The sequence below is a fragment of the Lipotes vexillifer genome, unplaced genomic scaffold, assembly GCF_000442215.2.
Source record: "Lipotes vexillifer unplaced genomic scaffold, Lipotes_vexillifer_v1.1 scaffold182, whole genome shotgun sequence".
NCBI classification, from domain to species: domain Eukaryota; kingdom Metazoa; phylum Chordata; class Mammalia; order Artiodactyla; family Lipotidae; genus Lipotes; species Lipotes vexillifer.
The window spans coordinates 6,194,565-6,206,665 of record NW_006798798.1 but is presented as its reverse complement, the minus strand read 5'-3'; the positions used below and the strand labels follow the sequence as shown (position 1 = coordinate 6,206,665).

Here is a 12,101-nt window from a genome sequence, read left to right as displayed (position 1 = left end):
GCCACATGCGGGATCTTTTACTTATGGCATGCTTACAGGATCTAGTTCCCCAACCAGGGATCGAACCCGGGTCCCCTGCATTGGCAGCGGAGTCTTACCCGCTGGACCACCAGGGAAGTCCCTGCTGTCTGAGATTTAATGACGGGAGAAATAGGGGGAGGTCAGAAAAACTGAACATGATTGGCCAAATGCTGACAATTACTGAAGTTGGGTGACAGGTAAGAGGGGAAAAGGGATATTTTCCTTTAAGATGGGCGCTCCTTGACCCAGCTTGAGAGTTAACCGAAACCCTGGAGAGTGACCGGTGGAGATGCAGGAAAGCGGGAGGGAGGACACTAGTTCTCACTCTCTGATTAAACCACGGCGCGTTCGGCAGGCCTCCCGTACCGGCGCAGCCCCGCCCTCCGCGAGGGAGCCAAACCCCACAATTCCCCCGCGGGAGCAAGACCTCCGCTTCCAGACGTGAACAAGGTTAGATGGAGGGTGTCGCATGCTTTTCTGGGAAATGTAGTTTGCGTGTTAGGTTGGGAGACACCTGTCAACGCCAGCGAGACTACGCATCCCACAATGCACCGCGCGCAGGGTGCGAGGAGCCGTGCGCTGCTGCCCCCACGTGGCGACTGAGAGGTTATTGCCCGAGTCTGGGACAGTGCAGACGCTAAGGGCTGCAGAGCCTGCAGGGACTTGGGAGGCAGGCGCTGTCCCGGGAACCCCTTTCGGGGAGGGTGGCCCCAGAATTGGGCCAGGAAAGATGGGGTGGGGAGGTGAAAAGGGTGAAGAAATTTGGGACAGGACCCGCTGTAAGGATTAAATGAAGGCAGCATTGTAACTGTTGACTGTATATAGGCATTTTTATTCCTATGGCTTATACAGCATTTACCTGCGTGCCTGGCTCTGAATTTAAGTGCTTTACATGTGCTAGCTCATTTAATGCTCACAAAATCGTTTGGTAGGTACTATTATCGGCTTCAATTAAGAAATGAGGCTGAGGGCTTCCCTGGTGGCGCAGTGGTTGAGAGTCCGCCTGCCGATGTAGTGGACATGAGTTCGTGCCCCGGTCCGGGAAGATCCCACCTGCTGCGGAGCGGTTGGGCCCGTGAGCCATGGCTGCTGAGCCTGCGCGTCCGGAGCCTGTGCTCCGCAACGGAAAGAAATGAGGCTGAAACCCAGGGAGAAGGACTTGTCCAGTGCCCAGCTGGTGACACAGCTGGGGTTTGAACCTAGGCTGTCTAGCTATTCCTCACTAAGGTTGCACCACCTGTTAACCTACTGAATTATCCCAAGTTTGTAACTGGTACACGAATGAACTCAAGTGGGCTATTAGCATATTGAGTTAGAAATTTAGCTCAGTTCCAGGACAAAGGTTGTATTCAGCCTAAATTTTGCACTGGGATCAAGTTTCTGATCAGCATGAATCACGGAAGGGATTACTTCAAGCCTACAAAGCCCTTTTGTTCACATGACTCCTATTCAAGTCTCCTCCATCCCATCCCTTCCCTCATACCAGCACCACCTGGCAAATTTAGTGATTTTATTCTCCCTTCCCCTACTGCCAGCAACCTTATTCATAATGAAATATCACAGTCAAAAAAAAAAAAAAGATAAAAAAGAGGAAATGTTTGGTAATCATCTGTTTGTCTGCCTTCAACTCCCAAGCCAGTACTGTGTTCATTTCATGAGTGTGTTTCCAGCATCAAGCCTGACATACAGTGGGGATTAGGAGGACTCAAAAATGTGGGGAAAGAGAGCTGGACATTCACTGTCTTCCATCTGCACTTACCTGAGGATTAAGGGCAGGGTGGTGCATGGTGCAGGTCAGGCACGGGCAGCTGGTGGGGGGACAGGAGGATTTAATGGGCCTGGTGGATCCCATGGCCCTTTCCTGCCGCTTCCCCTGAGGTTATGGATCTGGGGACCTGGTAAAGGGTGGTCAATGCTGGAGCCGCAAAAAACCCACGGTCCATTTTCATAGTAGTGGCTGGGAGGGAGCTGCTCAGCCCAGAAGTATGTTCCAAAGCCCACTCTGCATCTTGGGTGGCTGCATGACTGACACGTACTCATCAATACAATATGAGCAGAAATGGAACATGTAGAACATGTTTTTAAAGAAAATGGTGAAACATCCCCACACTGTCTTCTCCTATTTGCCACCTGGAAGCAGATAATTCCAAGCACATGAAGATGATGGAGCCCCAGTATGGAGTCTGGGTGTGTGAATCATGGAGATTGCTGTCAATCAACCAGAAACTCTGCACTGGACTGTGTGTGTAAGGGGATATTTGTTACAGCAGCTGGTATTGCCTTAACACACTGACCACTGTCCCCCTTCCTTTCTGGACCCCTTAAGGCTTAAGCACCAGGTCATTCTGTAAAACGCGCCTCCCCAATCCCTAACTGTGGTTGACTTTCACACAGCAAGTGTAGGTTTCCTAATTAGAAATTACCAGCATGATCCCTTCCATTGTCATCAAAAATTTTAATGTTTCCCATGTTCTGATGGGTACAGCTTCTTCCATGCTGACAGCTGGAAGGCATTAAAGCACACCCTGGAAGTCGGTGCTTAGATCTTCCACTGCAGCTTGACAGATCCTCATATACACTGATGCTGTGACCCTTGCTTGGAGCTTGGAGGTATGACTTTGCGTGACCACTGTGTCCAGGAGAGCACGTGATCATCTTCCTGCCCTTATTCTTTGGCCTCATCACATGGGGGTGCACACTGGGCCTGATCTTAAAGTGAGCCTCAGGTCCTCAATGCTGAGCTAATTCTGCTGAGCTCGGGCTGAACTAAGGTTGGTAGATTCTGGTTGAGAATTTGGGGACACCCCCTCTAATGCTCCTCACTCTGACAACTCCCTCATGTGAAAGGGATCTAAGCCTTGGAGTAACCAGTTTTGTTTTGTCGATCGACAACTTCATTGATGTGTGTGTGTGCGTGTGCGTAGGTGCATGTCTATCCCAGATGGGTGTTTGATGTGAATCTGAGCGTATCCTGTGTGTAAGTGTAACTCCCCTGTGTGTGGGGGACAGAATCTTTGTGCACTGACTGTATTTCTGTACATGTGACCTCTAGTGTCTGTGTTTCCGGTGTGTTTGAGTCCAGGTGTGTGAATGTTCTGTGTATCTGAGTGGGTCCACGTACCTTACAGTGGGCATGAGAGGATGTATGCATCAGGCTGTATGTGCATGTGAGCAGCTTCCCCAAGGATCCCTTCAGCTCTCAAGCATTTCAACCTTATTCTGCTTTACTGCGGTTGCTCCCACCAGTGCCAACTTCTTCTCCAGAAGCTATAATAAAGTAATTTTAACAATTAAGTAGAATCTCCCGAATAGTCATTCCATCAGGAATCCCTTCAAGGAGCTAATGAGGAGTTACTGCACATGCAGACATACACGTGGTGGAACAGGCTCCCTAGAATGCCTGGGCTGCATGCACACGTCACATACCTGAGGGCACAGACCTCTTTGCCCAGCTCTACAATGCTGTGAGGGGCCTCACGCTCCTTCTAAAGACTTGAGATTTCTTTTTTCTTTTAACTATTAAGTGAACAGGTCCCCCACCCACAGGGACAGTGGTAGAACTACTTGATGACCCCAATATCCCTTTTCCCCAGCTTCTGTAGCTGGGGGAACTTCTGATATTTGGCAAGGAAATGGCCACCCGGTATAAAAACTACATTTCCCAGCCACCTTTGCAACTACAGGTAGCCATGAGACAGAATTCTGGCCAATGAATAGGAACAAGTTTTGAGTTGTATATACATATTCCTTAAAAACAAGGGGTATCCCCTCTCCCTCCCCTCACCTACCCAGCTGTCCCCAGCACCCCCATAATCATTGAGTCTTCCAAACACTTCCCAGGTTTCCGGCAAATTTAATACATGTGTCTCAAAAGTCAATGGCGAGGGTCAAGTGAATAAAATAAAAATGGGGTCATGGGGAGAGGGCCATGGACACACACAGGGAAGGGCAATAAGTAGGTGAGTTAGCTGGAGCAGGGGGGTGCCCTTCCTTGGGCATCACATCTCGTCCAAACCGTAGTCCTCCTCGGGGAAGTCCCCCACTGTCACAACGGATGGCTTGACGAAGGCGCCGTACTTGGCCTGGCATTCAAAGTAGCGTTTCCCATTCACACTGCAGGGCATGATGGGGAAGGCAGTGTCAGAGGGCTCCTACTCCAGATGCCAGCATGGCTGGGCTCCCCCAGTAGTACATGTATGCACTTACACATAAATGCACACATACGCGCACACAGGCACACACACAGACACTACAGTGGGGATCTCTACCTGCCATCGTTTTTCCCTAGCGGCTCATCATAGCGGACACCGATCCAGTAGCCAGGCTTGAAATCTGTAAGTCCTGCCCAGGGGAGAAATCCCAATGAAATCTCCTTAAGCAGCTCACCCCAGATTCGCACCTGCCCACTGAGTATAAAGCCTGTCCTGGCAAAAACCACTCCTTGCTACCACCCAGGACAACCACCACCTCCTGCCCACATCAATATGGTAGCCCCCTTCACTGGTCTCCCTGTTCCTACCCTGACCCCCATTCACTCAACACCCCCAGCCAAAGGGGGGCTCTGTAAAAATCGAAGGGAAACAGCACCACTGCCTTGTCCCAAATTCCTCAAAAGCTGCCCATCTCGCTCAGCATAAAACCCACACTGCTTATGGCCAAATGATTTCTGACAAGGGTGCCAAGACAGTTCAATGAGGAGAGAACAGTCTTTCCAACAAATCGTATTGGGTCAGCTAGATATCCACATGCAAGAGAATGAAGTTGAACTCCTACCTCACACCATAACCAAAAATTAACTCAAAATGGGTCAAAGACCTAAATGTAATATGTAACACTATAAAACCCTTAGAAGAAAACACAGGTTTAAATCTTTGTGACCTTCTATTAGGCATTGACCTCTTACATATAATGCCACATGCATAAGCAAAAAAAGAAAAAAAACTGGACTTCATAAAAATCAAAAATGTTTGTGCTTCAAAGGACACTATCAAGACTGTAAAATGACAACCAACCGACAGAATGGGAGAAAATATTTGCAGATCATATATCTGATAAGGGAATTGTATCTAGAATATATAAAGGACTCTTACAACTTGTTATGGGCTGTACTGTGTCCCCCCCAAGTTCACATGTTGAAGCCCTAACCCTCAGTAGCTGAGAATGTGACTGTATTTGGAGACAGGGCCTTTAAAGAGATAACTAAGTTAAAATAAGGCCGTTAGGGTGGGATCTAATCCAGGCTGACTGACATCCTCATAAGAGGTTATCTGGACAAAGAATCCAGGGATGTGCTAGCCCACAGAGGAAAGACCATGTGAGGACACACAGAGAGGGTGGCCATGTGCAAGCCAAGAAGAGAGGCCTGAGAAGAAATCAAACCTGCCAAAGCCTTAATCTTAGACTTCCCGCTTCCAGAACTGTGAGAAACAAATTTCTGTTTCTTAAGCCACCTGGTGTGTGGTACTTTGATATGGCAGCCCTAACACACCAATCAACAACAAAAAGACAAACCACCCAATTAAAAAATGGGCAAAAGATCTGAATAAGCCATCTCTCTAAAGAAGATACACAAATGGCTGTTAAGCACCTAAAAAGAGGCTCAGTACCATTAGCCATCACAGACATGCAAATCAAAACCATAATGCTCTACCACTTCATACCCATTAGAATGACTGTAATCAAAAAGATAATAGTAAGTGCTGATGAGGGCGTGGATTAACTGGAGCCCTCATTCATCGCTGGTGGGAATGTAAAATGGTGCAGCCATTGTGGAAACAGTGTGGCAGTTCCTCAAAAAGTTAAAGAGTTACTCTGTGACCCAGCAATTCCACTCCTAGGTACAAAGAAATAAAAACACATGTCCGCACAAAAACTTAAACAAGGATACTTACAGCAACGTTATTTCTAATAGCCAAAAAGTGGGAAGGACCCAAATGTTCTTCAACTGATGAATGAATGAATAAAATGTGGTGTTACATACAATACAATATTATTTGGTAATAAAAGGAAATGAAACACTGCCGCATACTACAACATGCATGATCCTTGAAATTATGGTTCTAGTGAAAGAAGCCAGTCTCAAAAGACCACGTATAATATGACTCCATTTATATGAAACTTCCAGAATAGGCAAGTCTATAGAGACATAACATAAATTCGTAGCCAGCTATGTGGACTGGGGGCGCTGGGGTTTCAGAAATGGGGAGTAGCTGCTAATGGTTATAGGGTTTCCTTTTAGGGTGATGAAAATGTAAAACTGACTCTGGTGATGATTGCATGATTCCTGTGAACTAAAAGCTAATGAATGATACTCTTTAAATGGGTGATTTTTTTTTTGGCTGTGTGGCGCAGCTAGGGGGAATCTTAGTTCCCCAACCAGGCACTGAATGTGGGCCCTTGGCAGTGATAGTGTGGAGTCCTAACCACTGGACCGCCAGGGAGTTCCCTCAATGGGTGAATTTTATGGTATATAAGTTATATCTCAATAAAACTGCTATTAAAAAAACCAAAAAACCCCCCACACTGCTCTCTCCTATCTCTGAGGCCCAGCACAGTCCAGCCTTGCCCATGGCCTGGGTGTGCCCTGATCACTTCGGTCTGTGCTTCCCCTATCACAGGCCTAATAATTCTGCCTGTTTCCCCATCTCAGCTCTGACCACTGTGCCCCAGGCTTTCACCTCAGAATTGATCCCTCTGGCCTCCACTTCCTCCATCACAACTCAGGTCATATGGCCTCTGCTTCCCATTTCCCTGCCGTGAACATACCAGGCTGTCACAGTTAGCCCCTGGGTCCGTCTCCCTTCCTGGACTGAGATCCCCTTGAGGGCTGGGTCCTCAGCACTGCCCACCTCAAGGCAGGACACGAGGCCTCAGTGAGCCACGTACCTACATACATGACGGTGCCCCGGCGAGGGGGCTGCCCAGGCGCCTGCACCTCACAGCGGCTGCCCACAGGGATGCCACTGGCCTGGGCCGCCTCCTCAGTAAGGCGCTGGGAGCTCTCGGCCTCCTGCTGTGCCCGCTCTTCTTCACTGTATCGACCTAGCTTGTTGCGCTTCAGGAAGGAGCGGACCGAGTCTGTGGGTGAGGTAGGGGGTGAGAGTCAGACATGGGAGACCACCTGGGAGACCTCTGGCCTAATGAGATAATCTGCCACCCGCACGGGGCCAACACTCCGAGGGAAGCGCTTCCGTGCTGGGTGTTGAAGGGCTGTCACCCAAGCCCCCCAAGTCTCCCACCACAGCCCTGGCCTCTCCCCAGGACCCCTGGGCCTCCCCACAATCCTGAAACTAAAGGGAAGGTGCCTGCTTGCAGTCTTTCGCGGTACCCCATCCTCCTGTCCCTCCAGTATCATGCTTGCCTCCACCCAGGCTCAGAAACCTTCATCTTCCCCACCACACATTCTCACCTGTCCCCACATGCCCGCACCCCATTGTCCTGTTGGTTCCACGTATTCTACCATGCTCTGCCCCCTACGCCGTGCCCCCAGTGTGACCCTGACCGCCCCCCATCTGACCCCACATACACACCCCAGACCTTCCTCTCAGGCCTCCTCTACTTTCTCATGGCCCTGTCTGCCTGCCTGCACTCGGCCACACCCCACAGCCTCCATTCACACCTCATGCCCGTCCACCCCTGACTGTTCTCCCATGAGCCATCTGTCCCCACACCAACCTCACCCCGCCCCCTCCACTCCCCCACGCTTGCCTGCCCCACTGCCCACACCACCGACTCGCCCTCAGTGTCCCCGTCTATCCTGTCTGCTCCCCACCCCCTCCCCTAGCCCCCACCCCTTCTTGTGCACCCCGTACTTTGCCTCTGGTCATAGGCTTCTTGTGAGATCTCGTATTTCTCCACCCTGGACATGTCCTCATACTCCCCAAGACGGGCACCGCTGTGGTCAATGACCTGTAGTGAGGGGAGGGAGGTCAGTGGAGATCAGGGTCTGGGCAGAGAGGCCTGGAATGCTGCGGGGGGCGAGTGTGGCTGCACGTTGGAGCGTTCCATAGATTTAAGTGTCTCTTGTCTCGGAAAAACCACATTACTCTACCCTCACCTTTACCCCAGCCTTCTTGCCTGCCCTGAGCCCAGCCGAAGGGGTGAGAGCAGGTGTCTACAACGGCCATCTCCCTCTCTACCACCCATCCAAGGCCCTGGAGGCTGCATCTGCTTCCAGATGACCCCTACACACTGGCATCCACATCACTGATGGCCCCAGGACACTGGAACCGAAGGGCAGAGCTTGGGCCTTGCTCGTGAACCCTCCGGGCAGTGTGTCTATCCTCTCTGGACCTCTGGGACCCTCCTAGGCTGACCCCAACTTCCAGATCCTGGTGCATCTCTTCTGTACCACCCCCAACATTTATTCACTCATCACCTGCTGAGCTCCTCCAAGGCACCCAGCTGGGCCCCATGCTGGGTACTAGGGACACAGTACAGAAATAGATCAATCCCTGCCCTCAAGGAGTGCTCATTCTGCTGGGAGGCCAACCAGAAACAAATGCACAGAGATGGGTATTAAACACCAGATGACGACAAGGTTCTATGCAGACAAATACAACAAAGAGGCTTCTGGAAGGAGGGGATGTCTGAGACAAGCCTGAAGGAACAAGCACAAAGTCCCAGATGTAGAAATGTCTTTAGCTCCTTTGAGAAACAGCAGGGCCAGCACGGCGGCAGTGGAGTGAGCCAGGGGGAGAGTGGGAGACACAACAGATCACTGGAGACTTTGGCTTTTACCTAGAATGAGATGCAGCCAGGGAAGGGCTCAGCCAGGAGGGCTCTGATCTGACACAGGTGTTTACATGCTCCCTCAGCTGAGTGTGGGAAGCAGATGGAGGGGCACAGGGATGGGAGCAGGGAGACGGCTTGTGTGATGGTCCAGGAGGGAGAGGATGGAGGCTGGGCCAGGGTGGGGGCAGTGAGGGAGGAGAATCTGGATTCTGGATAGATTTTTGTGGGTGGAGCCCATGGATCTGCGGACAGATTAGATGTGGGTGTGAGGGAAGGACAGGGGTGAGGAACACCCTAAAGCATTTGGCCTGAGCCACTGGGCAAAACAGAAACGGCCCTTATTTCTGGCTAACAATCACTAAGAATTTCCACTTTCTATATCAGGGGTTTTTCTAAGTTTGAGGTTGCTGTCATTCGTTGCAGCAAGAAATATGGGTGAGGGCTTCCCTGGTGGCGCAGTGGTTAAGAATCTGCCTGCCAATGCAGGGGACACGGGTCTGAGCCCTGGTCCGGGAAGATCCCACATGCCGCAGAGCAACTAAGCCTGTGCACCACAACTACTGAGTCTGTGCTCTAGAGCGCGCGAGCCACAACTACTGAAGCCCGTGCGCCTAGACCGTGTGCTCCGCAACAAGAGAAACCACCACAATAAGCCTGCTCACTGCAACGAAGAGTAGCCCCCGCTCGCCATAACTAGAGAAAGCCGCGTGCAGCAACGAAGACCCAACGCAGCCAAAAATAAATTAATTAATTAAAAAAAAAGAAATATGGGTGATATTTATAAACAGGAAAAGAATTTTAGAAAAAATACAAATTCTCCAGAGGCTCCACCTCTGGGAAACTTTCCTTGTATGGCCTCAGAAGTCAGCACCCTGTCTATACCTGAATCCATGTGTGAAACCCTCCTGTTTGAGGACGCCACTGCCCTGCCTGACCCACCAGCATCCCAAGGCTGAGACTGCCCAGGTCAGTCCAAAGTCAGTCCTATGGGCTCAGCACAGTCCCGACCTGCTCCCACAATGGTCTAGGACCCATAACCTCAACTGGCCTATGGAAGCAGCCTCCTCCTTGGTCTCCCTACTCCTCTGTCCTCCACTGTCTGTTCCCTACATGCAGTCAGAGGGAGCCTGTGAACACCTGAGTCAGACCAGGACCCTCCTGGCTCAGAGTCCTCCCCTGGCTTCCACTTCCCACCAAAACAGGACAGGTCACTCTTCAGCCCCTGTACCCCACTCTGCTCCCTCCCACCTCAGAGTGTTTGCACATGCTGTGCCCTCCTCCTGAAGCACGCTTTCCCCTTCTTCAGTTAACTTCAGGTCTCTGTTCAGGCAGCACCTCCTCCAGGAAGTCCTCCTGGATCTCATTGATGGGTCAGGCTCCCCAGTATAGGATCTCCCAGCTCTGTGATCTCCTTCTGCATGGCCCTCGTCTCACTGACCCTTTACATTTGTTCCTGTGAATATTTAGCTAACGCCTACCACACTCACTGGACAGAGCTAAAACACAGACCTTCTCAGACTTGATTCACAGCTATATCCCTGACATAATGTGGATGCTCAGTGAACAGTTATGAATAATTAAAAGAAACAAAAAAGACCCAGTTCTCTGGGTACACTAACTTCTGGAGCCATGCAGACTGAGGTAAAAATTCTAGCTATGTCTCTCCTCAGGAAATTAAATTCCATACTGAAACTAAGTTTTCTCTTCTGCAAAATAGGGTTAATTACACCATTTTCCAAGTATTATTTTATGCATTGAACTCATCATTCAACAATGTTTCACTGAGCATCCTCTCTGTGCCAGGCACTGTTCCAGGTATTGGAGAAAAATACATAGTATGCCACAGGTGATTAGTGAGAAGGACAAAAATCAAAGAAAGTGGGAAAGGGAGGAGGTTTAAATTTTATACCGAGGGCAATGAAGCCCTCACACCCGGAAGGTGACATTTAAGTAAAGACTGGAAGGAAGGAGTGAGCCACGTGGGCATAGAAAAAAGAAACATTCAGGCACAGAGAACAGCACATGCAAAGTTCACCTGGGATGCTAGGATGTCTGCAGAGTTTTGGGGGGGCGGGGAAGACTGAGGACAGAGAGGATGATGTGAGCTGATGCATGCAGAGGTCCTCTGTGTTCTGGCTTCTCCCAATATGTGAGCCTCTTTGCTCACCCTGACCCACCTCACACTCTTGTTCCCTCTGCCTGGAATGCCCCTCCCGCCTCTTCTCTTAGGTCATCCTTCAGATCTCAACTCAGGCATCCCTAACTTCAGGAAGTCCCTTCTGATACCCCGAGGTGGGGTCAGGCACCTCTTCTGGATGCCTCCAGTCCCCTAGGCTTTTCAGCCCAGTCCAGACCAATCTGGCTGCCAATGTCTGGTGATGGGTCTGTCTCTCTCACTGCTGGACTGGGAGCTCCATGCGGTTAGGGCCTATTTTGGTTATCACACAGCGCAAAGCACATCAAGCATCTATTGAATAAATAAATGAATGGAGGGGAGGGATCCCAAGTAGGGAGGCCTCACATGGATGCGACAGCCGTCATCTACGGGGTAAGAGCCCAGCAGTGCATCCTCCTGATCCAGCTTGCTGTAGAATTTGTCGTCAGGTCCATACAGCTCCAATTCCATGCAAGAAGCAGGGCTGCCCACAACCAGCTGTAGTTTACACTGTGGGGATAACAAGATGGGGAGGCGGGGACGAGGTGGAAGGCTGTCAGTGGCCCCACTCTCTGCCCTGAGGCTCCGCCCTTTGTATCAATAACCATCACCCATTCCTCGCTCCTCCAAGAGACGTACCATTTAGGACCCACCTGGTTATCCCTGGCCCCACCTCCTCTGGTCTTGCCCCCACTCCCTGCAACCTCTTTTCTTCTCTGGCCCCGCACCCATTCTCTGGAACCTCAGGTTCCCTCTGGCCCCGCCCCGCTGAGGTCCAGTCCAGAACCTCTGCAACCTGGGCTTATCTCTGGCTCCTTCCCTGCGCTGGGGAAGACCCTCCATTTCTTCCTGGCCCCGCCCCTCAACACTAGCCCCGCCCCTCAGGACCCCGCCCCCGCGGCCACACCTTGAACTCAGCTATGGTGAGGCTGCGACTGTACCGCTTCTGGGAGCGAAAACTGTTGAGTGAGCTGCTGATGAAAACGTTCACTGTAGGCGCCGACAACCCCGTCACCTCCATCTCGCCGCGCCCTGTGGGGTCCCGCAAGCCAGTCAGCCGCCTCACACCGGCTCCGCAGCCGCCGCCGCCGCCGCTTCTGGGATATCAGCCCCTCCCCCTGCTCCCGGACCTGGCCAATCCACGCCCTCCCGCCAGGGGGGTCCGCCAATCGCCGCGTCTCTTCGCCGCCGC

At 51.2% G+C, this 12,101-nt stretch overlaps 1 protein-coding gene across 1 annotated transcript; it reads right to left on the bottom strand.

Annotated features, from left to right (window-relative positions):
• Positions 1 to 3,857: 3,857 nt before the first annotated feature.
• On the bottom strand, positions 3,858 to 12,009 carry TBCB (tubulin folding cofactor B). Its single transcript, XM_007471029.1, has 6 exons — positions 11,817 to 12,009; positions 11,276 to 11,419; positions 7,833 to 7,929; positions 6,907 to 7,098; positions 4,290 to 4,362; positions 3,858 to 4,134 (listed from the first exon to the last, which is right to left on the bottom strand). The coding sequence occupies exons 1-6, from the start codon at positions 11,928 to 11,930 to the stop codon at positions 4,020 to 4,022; spliced, it is 735 nt and encodes a 244-aa protein (XP_007471091.1). The 5' UTR covers positions 11,931 to 12,009; the 3' UTR covers positions 3,858 to 4,019.
• Positions 12,010 to 12,101: the final 92 nt, after the last annotated feature.

Coding starts and splice junctions, on each gene's coding strand:
- TBCB (XM_007471029.1), bottom strand. CDS start 11,930: ATGGAGGTGACGGGGTTGTCGGCGCCTACAGTGAACGTTTTCATCAGC. Junction 11,420..11,816: donor TCACCATAGCTGAGTTCAAG/GTGTGGCCGCGG, acceptor TTATCCCCACAG/TGTAAACTACAGCTGGTTGT. Junction 4,135..4,289: donor CTAGGGAAAAACGATGGCAG/GTAGAGATCCCC, acceptor CATGCCCTGCAG/TGTGAATGGGAAACGCTACT.